This window comes from Anomaloglossus baeobatrachus, chromosome 9 (assembly GCF_048569485.1).
Source record: "Anomaloglossus baeobatrachus isolate aAnoBae1 chromosome 9, aAnoBae1.hap1, whole genome shotgun sequence".
Classification (NCBI taxonomy): domain Eukaryota; kingdom Metazoa; phylum Chordata; class Amphibia; order Anura; family Aromobatidae; genus Anomaloglossus; species Anomaloglossus baeobatrachus.
In genome coordinates this window covers 169,459,278-169,483,125 of record NC_134361.1, presented here as the reverse complement: position 1 = coordinate 169,483,125, position 23,848 = coordinate 169,459,278, and the positions used below count along the sequence as shown (strand labels likewise).

The 23,848-nt window shown below is 44.9% G+C and overlaps 1 protein-coding gene across 3 annotated transcripts in view; it reads right to left on the bottom strand.

The window, feature by feature from the left end:
• Positions 1–23,848, bottom strand: part of LOC142251341 (putative E3 ubiquitin-protein ligase MID2) — a 561,844-nt gene that overhangs the window by 527,755 nt on the left and 10,241 nt on the right. For all 3 annotated transcript variants that reach the window (XM_075324036.1, XM_075324035.1, XM_075324037.1), the window contains exon 2: positions 21,272–21,981. In XM_075324036.1, the coding sequence (XP_075180151.1) occupies positions 21,272–21,931 (660 nt within the window). In that variant the 5' untranslated portion in view covers positions 21,932–21,981. The remainder of the gene's footprint in view (positions 1–21,271; positions 21,982–23,848) is intronic.

Genomic DNA, 23,848 nt, shown 5'->3' with positions numbered 1-23,848 from the left:
AATGCTTTCCGCCAGTCAGTGGAGGAGACGGCAGAACACTTCTGGAAGACGAGGCACCTGTCTTTTTATAAATCTTGCATTGTATTATTTAGTATACTGTATAGCAAATATATTATTATGGATCCATAAAGTGTCACATTCCATTTTTTTCCAAATTATTAAATGGTTCCATGCATTAAAGCGATTATTATAGGCCTTATAGTCACATTTATCCTGATCTTCTCCACAGACCCGAAACCAAACCAACCTCAAATTCCACAATACTATGTACTAGCTGTGTCTTTGTGTGTGTCTGTGTCTCTGTCTGTCTCTGTTTCTGTGTGTCTGTGTCTCTGTGTGAGTGGCTCTGTCTCTGTGTGTCTGTTTTTGTGTATCTCTGTGTGTTTCTGTCTCTGTGTTTGTCACTGTGTCTGTCTGTGTGTCTCTGTCTGTGTGTATCTCTGTGTATCTTTGTGTATCTCTGTCTCTGTCTGTCTCTATATCTGTGTTTATCTGTGTGTGTCTCCGTGTGTCTCTGTTTCTGTCTCTGTGTGTGTCTCTGTGTATCTCTGTCCCTGTGTGTCTCCGTTTTTGTGTTTCACTGTCTCTGTGTCTGTCTCTTTGTGTCTCTGTGTGTCTATGTCTCTGTGTGTTTCTGTATGTGTCTCCTCTACCAATATTATATTACCTCACACATAAGCTGTCTTATACTAAGAATGTCCTTTGTTCCTATAGCAACCAATCAGAGCTCTTGTTAATGACCTGTAGCTGACAGCTCCATTGACTTTAATGTAAGTAGGTTTGATACCAGTTTCCATCCTTGACATAATCAGTTATTAGATGTAGAATGTAGCAGAGCTCAGAAAGCATTTTTTATCTTCTACATTGGATGATATCTATCTCTGCAATTGTATGCACCCCGGAGCTGCGCTGAATTTTGCCTTCTGTGCAGGACTGTCATTACATTGGATCTATCGAGTGCTGAGTAGTGCCCTGAATTCTCTTTTCTAAATGAATTACCAAGTGTTTAGATACTCTCAGAAGCATGCCCTGTCATCTGCTTTTGCTTGAAAGAACAGCCCAACATTTTAAAGCCATACATATTATGCCATGACATGCCATGAAAGCTCAGCTGGTCACTCATGGACTCGAAATAAGAAGAAGGAATCATGGAAGAATCATAAATCATGAAGAAGTCAGCCAGAAAAGATGCGGGATCAATATCCTATTAATATAGCAGAATCAACCTTCTATTATCACCCCTCAGGATTATCATCTTCAACTATATATCTCATAAACATTCAACTGTTACTGGGTTTCCCCGAAGCCCTAGCATGATTTTGCAGGATTTTTGGGTATGCTTGAAATATAAGCCCTGCTCCAAAAATAAGCCCTAATTACAGGCAGGGCCGGGGTTAAGGGGAGTCAAACTGCACAATTTCTCAGGGCCCCCACTTTCTTAGGGACCCCATCAGTTCTATTCTCAGGTTAAGATTGTTTAAGGACCTTTGATGACTTCACAGTCATGTGACATGATGCAATCAAAGGATTCTTAATTGTTGAAGTCTACAAGAACAGGAGACAGGCTAACATGCAGGACTGATATTAGGGGGAAGGGAGAGCAAACTGAGCAATTTCACAAGACCCCATTCTCCTAAGGGCCCCATAATTTATGTCCTGAGGATACTGCTTAAGGACCTTGGTGACATCATGTCATGTTGACTAGGTTGTGAATAAAAGGTCTCTTAATAGCAGGATTCTAAGGCTGACGAGGAGACGGGCAGCTATGTATGCGCAATGTGTGTAGATGGATGGATGGTTGGATAGATAGATATCTGAGCCTGTACAGACTGAGTGCCCACACCCTAGAGGTGGAAATAGGGTGGCCCCGACAGACATTCAAGCCATGGGAGAACAGACTGTGCCAGCACTGCCAGCAGGGGGCTCTGGAGGATGAGGTACATTTCCTGCTGCACTGTAACAAATACTCAGCAGTGAGAGCCTTCCACTTCCAGAAACTTACCATCCATGGATGAGGAGAGGAATCTCTCTATCCTACTGGAGGAAGAAGAATCAATGGTGGAGATCGCTGCCCAATATGTCACCACATGTCATAAGCTGAGAGGAACTAAAGACCATTATTCCTCAAATTGTGCCCCCAACACCCCATCCCCACAACCCTAACTCACTCTCCTGTCACATTTCTTTTTCTTCTTTTGGCTACACTAATTGTATTTTGGTCCTGCCAATAAAGCTTATTTAATTTGATTTATTTGATTTGATAGATAGATAGAAATTAGATAGAGGAATAGATAGATAGACACAGCGCTGGCCAAAAGTATTGGCACCCCTGCAATTCAGTCAGATAATACTCAGTTTCTTCTTGAAAATTATTGCAATCACAAATTCTTTGGTATTATTATCTTCATTTATTTTGCTTGCAATGAAAAAACATAAAAGAGAATGAAACAAAAATCAAATCATTGATCATTTTACACAAAACTCCAAAAATGGGCCAGACAAAAGTATTGCACCCTTAGCCTAATACTTGGTTGCACAACCTTTAGCCAAAATAACTGCGAACAACCGCTTCCGGTAACCATCAATGAGTTTCTTACAATGCTCTGCTGGAATTTTAGACCATTCTTCTTTGGCAAACTGCTCCAGGTCCCTGAGATTTGAAGGGGGCCTTCTCCAAACTGCCATTATGAGATCTCTCCACAGGTGTTCTATGGGATTCAGGTCTGGACTCATTGCTGGCCACTTTTGTAGTCTCCAGTGCTTTCTCTCAAACCATTTTCTAGTGCTTTTTGAAGTGAGTTTTGGGTCATTGTCCTACTGGAAGACCCATGACCTCTGAGGGAGACTCAGCTTTCTCACACTGGGCCCTACATTATGCTGCAAAATTTGTTGGCAGTCTTTAGACTTCATAATGCCATGCACATGGTCAAGCAGTCCAGTGGCAGAGGCAGCAAAGTAACCCCAAAACATCAGGGAACCTCCGCCATGTTAGACTGTAGGGACCGTGTTCTTTTCTTTGAATGCCTCTTTTTTTTCCTGTAAATTCTATGTTTATGGCTTTTCTCAAAAAGCTCTACTTTTGTCTCATCTGACCAGAGAACATTCTTCCAAAACGTTTTAGGCTTTCTCAGGTAAGTTTTGGCAAACTCCAGCCTGGCTTTTTTATGTCTTGGGGTAAGAAGTGGGGTCTTCCTAGTTATCCTACCATACCATACAGTCCCTTTTCATTCAGATGCCAACGGATAGTACGGGTTGACACTGTTGTACCCTCGGACTGCAGGGCAGCTTGAACTTGTTTGGATGTTAGTCGAGGTTCTTTATCCACCATCCGCACAATCTTGCGTTGAAATCTCTCGTCAATTTTTCTTTTCCTTCCACATCTAGGGAGGTTAGCCACAGTGCCATGGGCTTTAAACTTCTTGATGACACTGCGCACCGTAGACACAGGAACTTTCAGGTCTTTGGAGATGGACTTGTAGCCTTGAGCTTGCTCATGCTTCCTCACAATTTGGATTCTCAAGTCCTCAGACAGTTCTTTGGTCTTCTTTCTTTTCTCCATGCTCAATGTGGTACACACAAGGACACAGGACAGAGGTTGAGTCAACTTTAATCCATGTCAACTGGCTGCAAGTGTGATTTAGTTATTGCCAACACCTGTTAGGTGCCACAGGTAAGTTACAGGTGCTGTTAATTACACAAATTAGAGAAGCATCACATGATTTTTCAAACAGTGCCAATACTTTTGGCCACCCCCTTTTTATGTTTGGTGTGGAATTATATCCAATTTGGCTTTATGACAATTTTTTTTATTTTTTTTCACTGAAGACAAATTAAATGAAGATAATAATACCAAAGAATTTGTGATTGCAATCATTTTCAAGAATAAACTGAGTATTATCTGACAGCATTGCAGGGGTGCCAATACTTTTGGCCAGCACTGTAGATAGATAGATGAATAAGAGAGATGATACATAATAGAGATAGATAATATATGATAGATAAGAAATAGATAAGAGATACATAGATAATAACTAAAAAAATAGATAACTAGATATTAGATAGATAGATAAATAGATAAGAAATAGATAGATAGATAGATAGATAGATAGAATATATAGATAAATAAAACGTGAATAAGTAGCAGATAGATTATAGATAGATAGATAGATATAGATAAGAGACAGACAGATAGATAGATAGATAGATAGATAGATAGATAGATAGATAGATAGATAGAGATAGATAGATAGATAGATAGATAGATAGATAGATAGATAGAGGGATAAATAAGAGATAGAAATATAATGGAGTAGACAGATAGGTAGCTAGATAATGGATAGATAGATAGATAAGCGATAGCTAGAAAATAGATATAAGATAGATAAATAGATGATAGATAGATAATAGATACATAGATTGATAAAATATAGATAATAAATAGCTAAATAAGAGATAGATAAGAAATATATGTTATCGATAGATAACATATAAAAGATAGAAAATAGATAAATAAGATAATAGATAGATAGAACAGATATATAAGAGACATATAGATGGATAGATAGATAGATAGATAGCTAATAGATAGCTAGATAGATAGAGGGATAGATGGCTTGATGGATGGATAGAGAGATAGATAGAAGGATAGATAGACAGACAGACAGACAGATAGATAGAGGGATAGATAGATGATAGATAGAGGGATAGATAGATAGATAGAGGGATAGATAGATACATAGATAAATAGATAGATAGATGATACATAGATACATAAATAAATAGATAGATAGATTGAGGGATAGATAGATGATAGATAGATATATAGATAGATAGATGGATAGATAGAGGGATAGATACATAGATAGATAGATAGATAGATAGATACATAGAGGGATAGATAGATAGATAGATAGATAGATAGATAGATAGATACATAGATAGATACATAGATAGAAAGATAGATAGAGGGATAGAGGGATAGATAGATAGATAGATAGATACATAGATAGATAGATGGATAGAGGGATAGATACATAGATAGATAGATAGATAGATAGATAGATAGATAGATAGATAGATAGATAGAAAGATAGATAGAGGGATAGATAGATAGATAGATAGATAGATACATAGATAGATAGATAGATAGATAGATAGATAGATAGAGGGATAGATAGATAGATAGATAGATACATAGATAGATAGATAGATAGATAGATACATAGATAGATAGATGGATAGAGGGATAGATACATAGATACATAGATAGATAGATAGATAGATAGATAGATAGATAGATAGATAGATACATAGATAGAAAGATAGATAGAGGGATAGATAGATAGATAGATAGATAGATAGATAGATACATAGATAGATAGAGGGATAGATAGATAGATGGATAGAGGGATAGATACATAGATAGATAGAAAGATACATAGATAGAAAGATAGATAGAGGGATAGAGGGATAGATAGATAGATAGATAGATACATAGATAGATAGATACATAGATAGATAGATAGATAGATAGATAGATAGATGGATGGATAGATAGACCATGGTTACACAGGTTACACAGAGGGTTTGGAGAGTTATGTTGATGTTTCAGAATGTAATATAATTATGGTATATTTGAATAAATGTTGATTTTTTTGGTTCAAGAATAAATTTGGATTTTTGTTCATGGAAAAATAATAAGACGTCCCCTGAATTTAAGCCCTAGCGCATCTTTTGGAGCAAATAATAATATAAGAACCTTTCTTATTTTCAGGGAAACCCGGTAATCTGTTGGGGTTTTTTTTTTAGCACAATACAATTTAGTATTTCCCTGCATCAAGTATATGATTAGGTTATTTTCTTTTTAATTTGGTATGAGTACAAATGAAATTAAATTATGCTAATTTCAAGTGATTAAGAAATATGCATGCGATGCTTGGTGCAAATTGATGAACAGGCAAAAAGGGAATATGCCCATACAGAAAGAGAGGCTGCTGGATAATTCAATTACAGTGGTTTATACTCTGGCAGAAATAACTTCATGTAAGTGTCTTTCTGTAAATATCAGTCCAGTAATTTATCATTGTTAGACCTTGACTTGAAGGAGCCGAGGCATTCATCCACCGGATCTGTGATGACAGTAGACTGCGAGGGCCTAGAGACTGTCCTGCTCCATGGCCACTACAATCCTACTTACAGGTATTGTATTCACATGTAATGCTGATCTTGTTATGGCATTTATGTTATTTTGAGGTTTTGTTTGCTTATTAGTTACAGCCTGATTCTTTCTTCATAGGACAAAATATTTTTGCACATAGAATGTCATAAAAATGATCAGAGGGGTACTGGGACCTATAGCGAACTGCAGGGAAATGTAATAGTTTACTATACAAGTTGTCTCTTCAGGGAGGAAGGAGACAAACTCTAGCGCCACCTATTGGAAGTAGCAATCCTAAAAGTCAAAAGTGGCCTTTAACAAGCCTTTTCATATGACTAAGGGGTATTTTGCACACTACGACATCGCAGGTGCGATGTCGGTGGGGTAAAATCAAAAGTGAGGCACATACGGCGTCGCTGTCGATATCGGAGTGTGTAAATCGTATTTGATACGATTAACGAGAGCAAAAGCATCAAAATCGTATCATCGGTGTAGCGTTGGTCATTTCCATAATTTCGGAAGGAACGATGTTACGATGTTGTTCCTCGTTCCTGCGGCAGCAAACATCGCTGTGTGTGAAGCCACAGGAGAGAGGAATATCACCTTACCTGCGTCCTGCGGCTCACGTCGGCTATGCGGAAGGAAGGAGGTGGGCGGGATGTTTACGTCCCGCTCATCTCTGCCCCTCCGCTTCTATTGGCTGCCTGCCGTGTGACGTCGCTGTGACGCCGCACGACCCGCCCCCTTAAGAAGGAGGCAGTTCGTCGGCCAGAGCGACGTCGCAGGGCAGGTAAGTGCATGTGAAGCTGCCGTAGCGATAATGTTCGCTACGGCAGCTATCACAAGAGATAGCAGCTGCGACGGGGGTGGGGACTATCACGCTCGGCATCGCAAGCATCGGCTAGCGATGTCGTAGTGTGCAAAGTACCCCTTAGGATTTATGCCAGATCAGAATCTCAATTTGCACACACGGTGTTTCGGGATGATTGTCCCTAATCAGTGCAAAGTATGATATCTGATCTGGCTGTATTAGAAGTCATAGTGGGGCCTAAGGGAAAAACTTTTCTCCTTGTGGAGACCGACAAACCAATCTGGCTGTGGTGAGGAGTCTTATAGCTGCAATACTCCTCTGGGTAATAATATAGTAGTAATAACTATATAGTAATAATTATTACCCAGACAAGCATTAAAGCTATAAGATTCCTCACTGGCAGCCAGATTGGTTTTTCAGTCTCCGCAAGGAAAAAAGATTTCCCCTTGGACCCCACTATAGCTTCTCATACAGCCAGATCAGATCTCATACTTTGCACTGATGAGGGACAATTATCCCGAAACACCGTGTCTGCAAATTGAGGTTCTGATCTGGCATAAATCCTCCGCAAGGTGAAACGTTTTCCCCTTACACCCCCACAGTTAATTATAGTTTTTTTTTCTTCGTTTCTTTTTTTAATAAATGACTTTTCAAGATCAAACACTTCTAACACAGCACTTAACAAAAAAAAAGTCATTTCCCAGAATGAGCTCAAATTGTGAGGCTCCTATGGCTTTGTCAACAGAACAATAAAAAATACTAGGGAAATGCAACTTGGCGCCAAAAAAACAATCTAGCAAAATCTGTGATCCCAAAAACCATTGTTTTTTTTAAATAGCACCTTGCACTTGCTATAAAAATTGAGTTAAACAAATTGAAAAAATCCCTGAGCTCCCCTAATTCTGCTGCTTTTTTTCCATTTTAAACTAAAATAATGACAATTATTTACAAACGAGGATCAAGTGAAAATTAAAAACTTGGACAGTAGCTAGGGGTGATCATCATAATGAATGTCATATAGAATATGTTTGGTGACTTAATTATCTGCAAAGAAGGTATCGTCCTATAACTGGTTAATACTTAGCTAACAATGTTTTTTTTCAAACAGATTAGAATTTTTTCCCCTGCATGTTTCGCCACTTCAGTGGCTTCATCAGGGGATGATACCTTTGAGCCTTATTGGATTTTGCCATAGTTAAAATAAATTGTGTCATGAATTGTGAGTTGTTTTTTTTTCTTTTATTTCGTGTAAAAATGAAAAATTTGATGTGAAGACATTTTAGTGGGAAAGAAAATATGTTTCCATTATTTTTCAGACCGAATAGAGGTGTACTATTTAAAATTAAAATACAAAACTCTATTTTAATAATATGTGATTTCATAATATATTGTTTGACATGGGGTGCTTAAGCAATCATGAGTCTAATAAAATTTGTTTTACACATCCACTTCTCAATGCAATATTATTCGCTGTATAAAAGGAAGCGATCTCAGATTTAATCTATTGTTGAGGACGGGAGATATGTGATCTGATTATTGAAAAGTAATCAAAATATTTCAGTTGTTATATTTGGGTCATTGCTCCAGCGTAAGTAGATCACTTCTTACTATTCATTCTTTTTAATCATGTACATGTCTGTAGAGGGATTCTAGGTCACTATTCTGTAGCATATAAACTTTGCATTACTTATCAATCTATATAACTATTCTTTATTCCATTCATATCATTTACATATACCCTATATGTCATCATTTGGATTACATTTCCCTCTCACAATCAAATTCCTACATCTCCTTACTTCATCAACAGCCATAAGTGATCATAATAGTTTCCTTCTATGCAACATTTCAAATCTCTGTCCTAGCAATATCGATTAAATAAAGTGGAGATAAAGTGCTCATAATTATTCCTCATCACCATAACATGGAATCACAGTGTGACTGTAAAGTGCTTCTATATCCCCCTTATTATCCTAAACGTTTTGCTGCAATTTGCGCTTCATCAGGAGTATTTAGAGATCCAAAAAAAAAACAACATGGCGTGATTTAATTCACCATGGTTCGCTCAATGAACGATGAAATGTAGCACACAATGCTTTACAGATTGATAATAATGTATTATATGGTTGAACAGAAAAACTTCCACTCCTCGTTTTTGCTGGTTCATTCAACAACAGAACAATCTCCATTTACATTATACAATCTGCAAAAGATGAAGGAACATTTTTGATCACCTACAGAATTTAATGTACAATGACGAAGCATTTTTGGACAGAGCGATCAGTCACTCAACCCATTGAGTGCACAATTATCATGAACGATGGGTCACTACTAGGGATACGTGAACCCGTTCGGGTTCAGAGTTTGGGCCCTTTATGTATGCTGACCACTCGAGCATGCATCACTGTACACTCAGTGATCAGCCTAGTGCGAGCTGCTTATAGTGTCTGAACGGCTCTCACTGGGGGTAACAAAATGGAAAAACCTCCCCTCCCTCTCCCGGAAGTGTTCTGTTTGTGGCTGGCTGCATGTAGGGGAGAGCCGAACTGCCCAATTAGTGACTTCCATTTTAGTTCAGATCAAGTCCAGGCCCCAAACCAAAATTTATCTAAAGTCGAACTGAACTTCAACAGGTCGCCTTATTTCTAGTCACTACCGTTAGAATTTGCTGGATTATCAACCGGTGTAAATGTGCGTTTAGGAAAAAGTTTGTCTCTGTCTGCAGAGAGATGGAACATCTCTAAGTTGTGGCTGAGAAGGAAGAGAACTGGACATTTTTGAATAATGGTAGAGGCCTTTGCAGAGATGTGAATAGGGACTGGGGCCGTAAGAATAACCTGCAGAATGTGGGAACCAGTGGTTGGTTGAGCTGCTGGGAGGGTATATAGCAGGGACTAGTGTGTCAGTAAGTAGCTATAGTGAGGTCTGCTTGTCTTGTAAGCCTGGGATATGGTCTGTGTCACGATTCCTCTGTGCAGAGCATCTTGCACACAGGTGATGCTCAGCTGCGCCTTCCTGAATTACGGAGCCGGCAGTGACATTATTCCTTTGTGCAGAGCATCTTGCATTTGGAGATGCTAAGCTGTGTTTCTTTGAGCACTAGTTGACAGGTTGTTTGACAGCACAGGATTCCATGCAGGTTCTGGGAGGTGCTGATTACTCAGGTGTTCCACCTTCCTGGTAATTGCTTTGTTTCATTACTGAGCATGCCTTCCCAGAACCTCGCCAGTCGTACCCTCTGGTTCTGCAGTTGTGCTCTTGGCTTGTGTTTATTCTTGTGTTCTAATCTAATTTTTTTGATCCCGGGCCATTGTTTGACGCCTCTCTGCCCGCTCCCTGTTTTTGTCGTTACCTCCTTGCTCCTGACCTCGGACCGTTACCTGACCACGTCTCAGTCTGCTCCAGGAATCTAATATGTACTCTCCTGAAATTCTGACCCTTGGCCTGTGACTTAACTTTGTTTCTGCTTACTCCCTGTGTCCTGTTGTGTCCTACTGTTTCCTGACCCTGACTTTTCTGACTACCCTTAAGTCTATACTATCCATAAGTAGTGACTAGCATCAAAGTCTGGACTAGACTGGACTGAATGAACTGTAAACAGTGGTTGTCACATTAGAGCCATTGAGAATCAGGGCCAAATTGTGAAGACATCCCTAATATAAGTCTGTGAGTGAAAAAGGAGTGGGCAGGAAGGGTCACTGATTGGCTTTTAGCAAGACTGCTTACTGGACGATAAACTTTAGAGCGAGCAAATGTATGAGTGGACAGAGTCCTTGAGAAGCAAAATGTAGGTCAGAAAGGCAGAGTCTCACGAGTCAGTCTATAACAGAGAATGTGATATTTTCTCTAGATAAACAATCGAGACTGAGATATTGTGTAAGACAGTGTGAAGTAACACATGGGTTGCTGTCCCTGCCAGGGGAACAGAAACCTGACCAAGAAAAATAAGTGGATCGCAACTTTTAAGAGTTATCCCTCCAAGCCAGTAAGAATATTGTGCCACCCAATGTGGCAGCAGGCTTTGTGCGCTGCGGTATCCTCGGCTGTATCCGTACAGGTGAGCTGTTTTAGTTAGATTGGTTTGTAGAAGGCATAATGTCCAACAAACATCACCTGGTGGAGTGTCATGAAGCGTTACATGGATCCCCGAGGGGGCAATCTGTGCCACTGTACAACCTGCGGCACACAACGTAGCCATGGGTATTCTACATTAAAGTTAAATTGTGGATTCAGCGCGGCTACATCTGCAATCTGGAGTTTCAGAATGTGTGTGACATTAATTTGCTTCAGGCATACCAAACCTGTTCTGAGAATCACAGACCTGGCACTGCATCTATAGAAATTACAAGTACTTCCCACGTCTTAAAGGGGTTTGTCTCATGATGCCTCTTTTACAAGCAGCCACATTAAAAGATCATACAAATTTACACAACTTACATGGGTTTTCATTGAAAAAACTCTTTACTCTTACTTATTTGCTCCTCCATCCCTCTTTGACACAGTTTATTTCTACATCCAGTTTCTGGACAGGCTGTCCACTAATAGCCAACACCAACTTATTCAGTCCAGGATACTCGCTCCTACCAGCGATACTGGTATTGTTGTTCCCGGAAATGCCAGCTACAGCCCATGAGTGCTAGCATATTCTATCAGGGTGGTTGTCAGCTCTAAACTGGTAAAGGCTACTGACGAGTGGCAGCTCACTGGCTGCCAAAAGGACATGACACAACAAGTCATGTCCAATAATGGCCAACACCAACTTACTCAGTCCTGCATACACGCTCCTACCAGCGATACTGTTGTTGTTGGTGCTGGAGATGCCGGCTACAGCCCATGAGTGCTAGCATATTCTAACAGGGTGGTTGTCAGCTCTAAAATGGTAAAGGCCACTGATGAGCATCTTCTCATGAGCTGCCACCAGAACATGACACAACAAGTCATGTCCAATAATGGCCAACACCAACTTACTCAGTCCTGGATACATGCTCCTACCAGCGATACTGTTGTTGTTGGTGCTGGAGATGCCGGCTACAGCCCATGAGTGCTAGCATATTCTAACAGGGTGGGTGTCAGCTCTAAAATGGTAAAGGCCACTGATGAGCATCTTCTCATGAGCTGCCACCAGAACATGACACAACAAGTCATGTCCAATAATGGCCAACACCAACTTACTCAGTCCTGGATACATGCTCCTACCAGCGATACTGTTGTTGTTGGTGCTGGAGATGCCGGCTACAGCCCATGAGTGCTAGCATATTCTAACAGGGTGGGTGTCAGCTCTAAAATGGTAAAGGCCACTGATGAGCATCTTCTCATGAGCTGCCACCAGAACATGACACAACAAGTCATGTCCAATAATGGCCAACACCAACTTACTCAGTCCTGGATACATGCTCCTATAGCGATATTAGTGCTATTGGTCCCGGAGATGCCGGCTACAGCCCATGAGTGCTAGCATATTGTATCAGGATGGTTGTAAGCTCTGATAAAATGGCAAAGGCTTGACCATTGAGGAAGGATTCTCCAGTCGTGCTGTATGTGTGTTACCCACCAATACCATCTGTAAATAATACACGAACTACATGTGACTTGGTTTAAAATTGGCCACAGCAGCCTTTATTACCTATTATTTACATACTAACACAAGGGGGCGCCGTCCAACGGGCGACCCCAACAAATAACAATAGGTAACACAGTAACCAATGCAGTAAATATACAACCCTGAGTAGGCCCAGTCCAGGAACCACTTCTCACCCCAGTATCCCTGGCCGCAACACACCGACCCAGAGATGAGGTATTAATCACCTACGGATTAACCCTCCAACTTTGCAGAACCCCGTGCCTGCAACATCCCGGAACCTGGAGCCACCATACCAAGATGGTGTCTCTCTGTCCAGTTACCATTGCCTTCAACCGCCTCTGGACCAGACCTACCCCCCGCTGCTGTGACAAAGAAACAACCCAGACAAAATTCCCCTCGGTATTAAACACAAGGGAGGGTGGGCGGGGATCGTTCCATATCCGGAAGTCAAGAGAGAGGGGGTAAGTCAAAGTCCTTTACTTACACCCCTCAACTGTCCCACCTCTTCCTCCAGGGAACTCCTCCTACCCACCAATCCCTTTTATTCTGCCTTATAAACAAACCATTCCTGTTTCCATTAACCCCATCACTCCTTCCCTTCCCTCTAGTCATGTCGCCCCTCCACCCTATGGGTTCCATGGCTTTCTTGACCATTGAGGAAGGATTCTCCAGTCGTGCTGTATGTGTGTTACCCACCAATACCATCTGTAAATAATACACGAACTACATGTGACTTGGTTTAAAATTGGCCACAGCAGCCTTTATTACCTATTATTTACATACTAACACAAGGGGGCGCCGTCCAACGGGCGACCCCAACAAATAACAATAGGTAACACAGTAACCAATGCAGTAAATATACAACCCTGAGTAGGCCCAGTCCAGGAACCACTTCTCACCCCAGTATCCCTGGCCGCAACACACCGACCCAGAGATGAGGTATTAATCACCTACGGATTAACCCTCCAACTTTGCAGAACCCCGTGCCTGCAACATCCCGGAACCTGGAGCCACCATACCAAGATGGTGTCTCTCTGTCCAGTTACCATTGCCTTCAACCGCCTCTGGACCAGACCTACCCCCCGCCACAGGACAGGGCACGTGACTCCTTACGTGGCCTGGACCCGCCACACACCAAAAGCTTGTACCACACCTCCACGCAATCCCAGCGTCCACAAACAGCACCAAGAACGTTAAGATGCACCCCCATCGCATCACCAAAACCACCAGTTCAGCGCCACCAACTTTAGGCACCGCCCCCCAATAAAGGCTCGATTGATACTGCCTACCGCACAAGCCACACGCCATTCCAAACCGGTCACACTATCAAAAACTACCCCACGATTAAGCCCGGGTATGTCTTCCACAATGCAACAAACCAACAATTTTTTTTTTTTTTAAAACATTCATAAATAACTTCTCGAGATACCTAATCGCTGCCTCCCACTCACTGGACCAGTACCATCGACCTGTCCAGACCCCACTGGCAAAATTTGGGCGAGCCTCAGACCGTCGAGGCCCCGAGAACCAACGAATGCCCAAATATCCAAATGAGGCACACCCTCACCACAAAACCCAGAGGTTATAAACCCACAGATAACACCAACCTGTTACGCCAACCCATTCCACTCCCAAAAGACTCAAACGCCCCCATTGGCCTTAACCCGATAACAACTGAGGCCAACGTAACACCGAAACAAGAGGACTCCCACCTCCCAATACTTCTCACCACCCCTTTTCTGAGCCCACCGAGGGGCCTCCGTGGAAGCCCAATCCAGAAGGAAGACAACCCGTAGTATTCCGGGCGCCCACCCCCGCCACCTGCAATCCAGTCTGCAGCGCTGCCACAAAATGGTACCTTAACAAACACGACACAATAATGATCCTGGGCGTCCTCACAACATAAATTCCGCACCCGGGACCGCGTATAACAACACCAACCTTCACCACCCGCCTAATCTGATTCGGTGAGCGACAAAGCCGGCGCTCAACCCACTGCACCACCTCGGACACATCCTCCAACATCCAACCTCCGCTCCTAACCGTAGATGGGCTGACCAACCCCACAATCTCAAAGCCTCCCAAAAGGCTAACACAAACCGTTTTGGACAAGGGAAACAAAACCTGCTCGTGCTCAGATGAACATAGCCACCACAAACCACTCACCAAACGCTGCCACAAAACAACGGAGACGGACCCTTGTATCCCGCTGCTTCACACCCGTACGACCAAACCCTTCAAGGCCTGCCGCGCACTAAGATCCTGCGAAAAAACATCTCTCCACATCTAATCCTCAACAAGACAGCCACAGCCGCCACCCTCTGCTCCACTGCTGACGCCGGCCTAGCAGCCTGAAAACCGTTAATCACCACTGCCAACGCCCCCACCAAATACTCCACCGGGCCTTCTTCACACATTGTCCCAAACAACGTTATCCGCGCCACCCACACTTCTGGATATCAGCCCCAAATAACCTCAGTCACTGGGCACCGAGCCGCTCCCCAACACAGCCACACCAGACTCCACAAGCCCTCAGGACACACCGTGCCCACCTCGTCTGTTACGCGGCCTCAACTCCCGAGACCTGCAGAACTGGAAGGAAACAAAGCAGCTGCTATTCCCTTGGCGAACCCCAGTACTGGTTGCGCCACGCATACCATTTTTTTTTTTTTTTTTTTTTTTAAACGCATACAATTGCGAAACCAACTGTCGCAAGTACGCCACCCTTGGCCCCAGGATTAGCAAACCAACTATTAATCGAATTCTCCACCAACTGATAGTCAGAATGACAGCACACCTTCCTCTTGGAAAAACTGCCAACCTCCCCAACCCGACTACTACCACCGATTGGAAGCGCTACCCCACAATGCCCAACCAGAAAACCAACTGGACCCGCTGCATCCGAGTACCGCAGCTACGTTCCATCAGACACCACCTTACCCAGCCACAATCCGCGGCCACTAAGTCGCCGTAAGAAAAAACCTCCTACACCATCAGATCGTCATTGATCTCCTTCGTGACCACACACAAATGATCCGATGGCTGCACCCTTGGCGCAGCCATCGCCAGCCGTCCAGCAGACACGCCCCCCAGCGGCGTAACTCTGCACCCGTGGTTCGACCGCCCCTGCAAAGACTGCACCGCCTGAAACCGCACCGTCTTAGCTGACCTAACTGCCTCTATCGCAGCCCATAGGACCACACCATTACCTTCGAATCCTACCTCTCTGACCATAACATCAAACTTTATCCCCCACAAACTGTATCACTGGCGTTGGACCCTCAGTCTTCGCCTGCGCCAACAGGCCCAAAAGAGTATCCACCACCATCTGCAATGAAACAAACAACCTCAACGAATCATCAACCCGCCAACCCGATGTAAAGAGAATCAACCTATAATGAATAAGAGGTGTAAGCTGGGACACACCACGCACAAACCACTCCACAAAGAAATAACCGCCCCCAACGGAACATAAAATGGGACAAAACCCATTAGCCCCCACCGATCAGCATAATAATAACTCCCCTCCCCACCGCAGCACCAGAACTGCTAGCTAGCAGGGTGGACCAGTAACAACCTAAATGCCGCCTCCAAATCCACCTTTGCCATCAATGCTCCACGGCTCACCGCCTTTACCAAATCCCACCCTCTGTCCAACGACACATAATAAACCGCCGACAATTCTGGAGCCAAGCAGGCATACACCGATGACTCCTCCAGATAAGATACGTTTTGAACAAGCCGAAATATATACATCTATATACAGCTCATTTCCGGCACTACCCACCAACAGAGAAACCCAATCATGACAAGGAGGGCCCCGAATGGCCCACCCATCCTGCCCAAAGCCACGTCCTGACCCCTCTTTCCACTGACAACCACCAGGTGTCCCCTAGCCCAGCACAAACTTCCAATAAGGAGGCAAAGATCCACCAATATAAATAGAAAGACGCAGAATTACTATGTTCCTTACCACAACCCAACACGTATGCTTAAGACAACCGTCCGCGCCAAATCTGCACCACCCATCATTCTATTCCCCCCAAAAACCCCTCATCGACCGTGTCGCCGGGTTCCACGCCCCGAACAGCCAACTACCCCCCAAAAGGGGGGGGGCTGACTAGGAGCCGCCATCCACTGCAGCCATAAGGATGTGCCCGTATGCTCCTACCGCATACTGGCACGCAACACCTTCCCTTGCTGAAATTACACGGCGTACTGAAGCCAGACTAAACCGCCATATGACCTAAACAAGCCACCCCAAATGGATCCATATAACCGAACCATGCCGAACCAATTACCCAATTCCTTCCCCCGATACCCTTGCCAAAAACGCAAATGCCCGCAGCCACGTTGCAAATGTACGAGGGGTGAGCCTCCACCGGCGCTCCCCTCCCTCTACTTATCCTTCCTGGAATCACTTGGCTTAACCTAATCCAGGTGAAACTGTTCCAGGGGGAGCAGCGAAACTATTGCTACACGTTCCCCCATTCAAATCTTATCCCTCACATCCTCCAGCAAGTGAGCCCCCCCCCAGCGGGCCTTTGAAGCACCCATAACTCTCACACTTGACCACTGTCAGCCCAATGCACCACCTCATCCCCCTCTTCGCTCCTCACCACTCACTCTGTCACAGCCCTTGCCGCCCCTGCCCGAAAATGCTCCCCTGCCGCCTCATGCGCCCTCACTCTGCCTGCCGCACCTGCGCCTACTAACCACCGATCCCGTCCATGCCGCCGGCGGTGCATGCGCACCCTCCACAACCGTATACACCACTGCAGTAAACCCCATACCTTGTCAAAACACAAACCCACTCGGCGCTGCCGTGTCCGCAGCCGCCCCCCCCACCAACTGCGCCCCAACCCTGCCGAATCCACGGCCGTCTCACCCGACCGCGACCCGGCGTATCCTGGAATAAAAGTCACGCCATCCAGACGTCTGATTCTTCCGTCGCTGCTTCCTCCTCCTCCTCGCTGGAGCCGACCGCCTCTGGCTCATGTAATGCAGACGCCGCCGAAGCGCTGCCACCACCACGGCCGTCCTCCTGGTACGCCGCGTGGGCACCATCCTCCAAGCTCCATCTTCTGTCCCGCGGCGACAACCCCGGAAACCGTCCCGACCCACGGGCTGCCACCGCGGGCCCCATCTTCTGGCCCGACCCCCCCCTGCTGCCTGCAAGGACAGGGGGTACCTGTGGCCCGACCCGCTGCCAGCAGACTCCCATCCAGAGCCGCCAGCCTCCTGCCCACCTGGGCCCAGAAGGCATCCGTCCGCCGGGTCCTCGCCCCCCTGGGGGAGACCGCCGCTGCCGGGATCTGCACGCCTGCTCTGGGTGACCAGGCGGGGACCGCAGGGTCCCCGCCGTCACCCCCACGTACCGACGCCTCCCGGGCATCCGTCGCACCAGGCTCGCCTGCCCTGGTGCCGGACCCCTTGCTGGCTGCAGCCCCCCGGCCACCCCCCCTCCACCCACGGGGGAAGGGGGGTAACGCTGGCCTCCGTCCTCGCCGGGCGCTCTCCTGGCCAGGAGCCGCCGCATCCAGCCCTCCTGGGCCCCATGAAAGCCTCTGTCCGCTGGGCCCTCCCCCTCCTGGGGGAGACCGCCGCGGCCGGGAGCTGCAACCTGATCTGGGTGACCAAGCAGAAACCGCAGGGCCCCTGCCGTCACCCCCACTCACCGACGCCTCCTGGGCACCCGTCGCCCCAGGCCCGCCTGCCCTGGTGCCGGACCCACCACTGGCTGCAGCTCCGCGGCCCCCCCCACTGTCCGCGAGGGGTAAAGCTGGCCTCTGTCACCGCCGGGCGCTCTCCCCGTCCGGGAGCCGCCGCATCCAGCAATCCAGGCCGCGGCTCGGACCGGAAATAGGCCGCAGACAAGCCACGCCCCCCTCCCGGCTGCCGCGGCCCGGACGGAGATTCCTCCCGCGGCCGGAGCAGCAGCTGAGTACTGCCCTGCCCACGTCCTACCGCGGAGGGTCCCCGAAGGGGCTCTCACATCTCCTCCTCGCTCCCCCCGCACACGGCAAGTACCTGAGATATGAGGGAGGGGGGACGCCGCCCGCAGCTGACAGGGGAGCGAGGGGAAAGTGCCAACGGGTTAACCCCCAGCAGCCAAGGCGTGGGACCGCGCTGCCAGGGGCCCGTGCACTGCCATGATGAATCCGCTGGTCCCGGGTAGCAGCCATCCTGTCGCACGTCCGGATCGTTCCATATCCGGAAGTCTGGTGATGTGAGGGGCTGGGGAACCTCCATTATGACGTCCTTGTACAGATCTTTGTGTCCTTCTAAATACTCCCACTCCTCCATGGAGAAATAGAAGGTGACGTCCTGACACCTTATAGGAACCTCTCCAGTCAGATCGTTCCATATCCGGAAGTCAAGAGAGAGGGGGTAAGTCAAAGTCCTTTACTTACACCCCTCAACTGTCCCACCTCTTCCTCCAGGGAACTCCTCCTACCCACCAATCCCTTTTATTCTGCCTTATAAACAAACCATTCCTGTTTCCATTAACCCCATCACTCCTTCCCTTCCCTCTAGTCATGTCGCCCCTCCACCCTATGGGTTCCATGGCTTTCTGTGGACGAGCAGCTGCTCATTGTCTCCTGCCAGGATATGACACAACAAGTCATGTCACCTCAGGGAACATCAGTTTTGGGCCTTGGTGGTCACACACGTACACATTGCCTCCTATATATGCCCCTGTATAGCCTCAAAGTAGTTATGTAACTAATCCGTCAATGTGCTGAAACATAGAGAACCATCCAACAGACGTTTTATGCAGTGTCCATATTATAGGAAAAGGCCATTGAGCTGCACTTTCCTCTACAGCTGACTGTGCTCAAAGGTACTTACAATAATGAGTAGAAAGAAGTGAAGGTGTGAACACCTCCATAATGACAGGAGACTGACAAGTCTCTAATCACCATACACCTGCCAAGTGTACCAGTGAACTTCACAAAGTGATCTGCCCTTATCGAGGGATCCGGCAGCACTTAATGACAGCGCACTTCCCACTTTTCACAAATCCAATTCCCATTCTGTCACTGTATCTGTGAACAGACTCTACATTTTTACAGAAGGTGGGGCGAACGAGCAAATCCAGATACATTTCAGGACAAGAAGAGCTGCCTGACATATCAGACATAGCCATCAATCCACAGCAAAACTCGCTTCCTACAGAACTGCAGCCTTTCCTCATTCAGGAACAAGGTATTTTCGAAGAATATTAATAAAGAGCTTTTAAAATATTTCTACATCTTAGTCAATGATCATAAAAGAAGAGGGGATCTGCAAACAACAATAAAGATTAGGACTCTCGAAACTGAATTGTAGTTTGCGGAGGAGACTGTCACCGTTGGGTGCCGATAATGCTGGTGAATTTAGCAATCCAATGAAAACCGTAAAACGCAAATTAACTCTCAGTACAACTATCCGGTAATAAAAAAATAGAATTTTTATTGAAAAAAGGTTACAAAGGAACTGGATCCATATTAAAAACTGACGCATTTCAGGAAATGTAAGCCCTTAATCACTGTATGATTAAGTGCTTAAATTGCCTGAAACGCATCAGTTTTTATCCTTTTTCAATAAAAATGCTACGTTTTATTACCAGATGATTGTGCTCAAGAAAGTTTTTGTTTCTCATAGGACCCATTCAAATGATGCTTGATGCCATCTCCCTCTTATCTCATGACAGGAGGTTCTGGGGCCCCCAACTTTTCAGACTGGACTGAAGAAGGCTCCTGTGCAGAACAATATATGGGCCTTTTTCAGGCCAATAGCTCATCATAATGCACAATTCCACAAGCTGGAGGTGTTAGTGGCCCCCTCATCCCCCGGGCCCCTGTGCGGCTCCACTGGTTACACCAATTGCAAAAGTCAATAAGTAATTATGATTTGTAACCTGTAAGCTGTGTTCACACACAGGAGCCAATGAAAAAATGCTAGAGTACCCCATTGACTTTCATTATACTCGGTACACAAGTCAAACCCATCTGAGTGCCAGCTGCTCGTAACTAGTATTGAGCACCCAAGGATGGCACTGCTCGCTCATCACTAGTTATCACCTTTCCTTAACTTCACTGGACAAACCCTTTAAAGAGTTTGAGTCACCAAAATAATCACATTTTAGATAACCCCTGGAGATTAACTGCTATTGCCATGGGAAATCTGCTTTTGGTTACATATTTGCCTACAGCTGCACTAAACATTTGTTATTACAGACCTTTCATTTCAAGGATAGGCTGTTTATGGCCTCCATGGGTATACTCAAGGAATAGAAGCTCTACAATCCATCCAAAATACTTCCTTCTGGGACATTCATATATTTTAATAGAGCGTAAGGACAGTTTTCTTTATAAGACATCACATTTAATGGTGATGGAGGAAGCAAAGCTAAAACAAATTACTGGCTACACAAAAAAATACATCAAAAGAATGAAAGCATAACTAGAAAATCAAAGCCCCCATAGAAAATCTTGAAAAAGTCACGACCCGTAACTGCTGTGACTTCCTACAAAGTGGACAGCACAACAGGAGGGTTGGAACTGTTGAATGAAAGGGTTGGTAGTGTAAGAAGTGGCACTGCATGATCTAGGTAGGTTCTTCTTACCTGCGTGGCACCATGGACCACCTTGCAATAGCGGGGTCTATGGAAGGCCGCTACAACTTTAATTCCACCTCCAGTTTGTATAAATGCTATGGAATGTAAGTTGTGTCTTACCTTTAGTTTTTCATACCGATCGCTTAGTGAAGCCACCTGATGTTCTCTGTGTCTACCAACTAATTTGCACAAAGCACAAATAAGCTGATCGTCTACAGTACAGTACATATTAACCTTCTCGTTCTCATGTTCCAGACAAACAAGTCCACGAAAATGTGCATCTGGTACTGGTGCCACCAGGCGGTGACTGGTAAAAGGCTTCTTGTTAGGGTGAGTTGCCCGTAGACAGCGGTCACAATAAGACACCTCACAAGTGATACATGTCTTCACGGCATCTCTCGGTGGTTCCACCTCACAGAACTGGCATGGGATTCGTTCCGTAGCCATGATTGGGATACTTTTGTAGATTTTGTCTCTGTTTTCGTCACTAGGAGAACTTGGCACACTCAGGGAGGCCTTGTGAAAGCGGTCAATAATGTTTTGTAAAGTCACGTTCCGTTTCAACCCTTCCAAACCACGATGATTAAGAGCAATGACATATCTGCAGGTTGGACATTGAAAGGCTGTAACAGGTTCCACTATTTCGCTGGAAGAATTTCCAGAAACCAGTATACGGTGGGCACAGCTGAAACACAGGCTATGGGCACACGGAAGCAGAAGTGGATCCTCAAATAGTTCCAGACAAATAGGACAGGTTAGTTCTGACTCCAGTGTTTCCATGTTTGGCTAAACCATTCCAGATTTAGGATATCTTGAGAGTCATTTTTTACCTAAATGAAAGGATATTTTTAGTTTTTAGACTATCACATTTTCTTCCAATAACATGCATGATTATTCTATTAGATATATAGTCTAGGATGGTATGCAAACTACTACAGTCGCATAGTGAAATAATACAATCTTCAGGGAAACAATATTATGACAAATTGTACATAAATGCACTGGAGAAGCCTTATCTATAAAGCAAGGGGTGGGAGCTAAAGGTTGAAGGGGTTGTCAGGAACTAGATAGTAAAGAAGGAGTTGTCAAGAACTAGTTATTAAAGAAGGGGTTGTCAAGAACTAGATAGTAAAGAAGGGATTGTCAAGAACTAGATATTAAAGAGGGGTTGTCAGGAACTAGATATTAAAGAAGGGGTTCTCAGGAACTAGTTATTAATGACCTATCCCTATACATCATTTAAAGTGGTTTTGCCACCTAGCAACTGAAACCTCTAGTACTTAGGTATTATTGATGGGGTAGCCTCTTGTTATTAAATTGGTGTAGTTAGACAGCATAAAAAAATCAAGATGGCAATTGATGTGCTTTTTCTATATGCTGTCATTCTTCTGCAATGAAAGCTTTGTACTAACATAGTATACAGCTTGTTTCCATGGAGCTTGACGACCGATGCCTGTCCAGACCCTAGCATAGTAGCTACATTTAAGGAGAGGGGTTAACTCCTAACATACTAGTCAGCTCTCTCCAGCCTATTGATTTCTATACAGCAATTAGCTACTCCACTCTCTCCCCCTGAGCTCCAGACAGGGCCTGTAGAATCATAATCCCCATGCCCCCAGCATGGGTAGTTACCACAACAGTTCTCCTAATCATGGCTCTCACTTTCCTGAGCTGTGTACTTGTTGAAATGTCATGTTATCCCCATATGTAAATAAAGTAATAACAATGTAGACTCAAAGCAACCACTAACAGACTGTTAAAATATAGTAGGCCACTTTCACATTGCGTTTTTACCTACGTTCACTGGTGCCGGCGGGGCATCCGTCCAAATCCCCCCGCAAAACATTATTCGCACGCATGCGCTGATCGTGCCATTGACTATAATGGAGCAGATGACGTCACCATGTGCTCTGTCTTGCACCATTTTCAGGCGTATATGTTTTCTGCAGGCGGACACCCAGACGTAGTAGACTACGTTTGGGTGTCCGCTTGCAGAAATTGTATATGCCTGAAAAATGGTGCAAGACGGAGCACACGCTGACTCCGTCTGCTCCATTATAGTCAATGGCCCAGTCGGCGTATGGGTCTGAAACTCATTTTCTGAGTGGGGGGTTCGGATGGATGCCCCGACGGGACCAGTGAATGTATGTAAAAACGCAATGTAAAAGCGGCCGTAGCAGTAGTGGTACACTAAATCAGCTCACCAGAAATTTTACTCAAGGAGGAGCACTCGCCCCAAGGAATCAGGAAGTATGATTTATTTTCCAATTTGGTGCACCATACAACATACAGTGAGAACATGAGTGGTGCCACTGTATGTTGTATGGTGCACCAAATTGAAAAATAAATGGAACCTCAAGTGTTAAAGAGACAGAATCTTCTTTTCTTTGCTGGATTGTGTTGGTTTTGGCACAGGCTGGATTCTGGGCTCAATTACGAGGAGGAACAAATCTAATGGTGAGCTGGACTTAATGCTTAAAGAGAACTTGTCACCAGATTTGAAGCCTATAAGCTGCGGCCACCACCAGTAGGCTCTTATATACAGCATTCTAACATGCTGTATATAAGACCTCAGGCCGCTGTGTAGAACATACAAAATATTTTATAATACTCACTGAAGTCCTGCGCAGGTGCACTTTGATCTGCATTGCTCAGAGCAGATCAAAGTATTGTAGTGCGCTTGCGCATGACCCTATT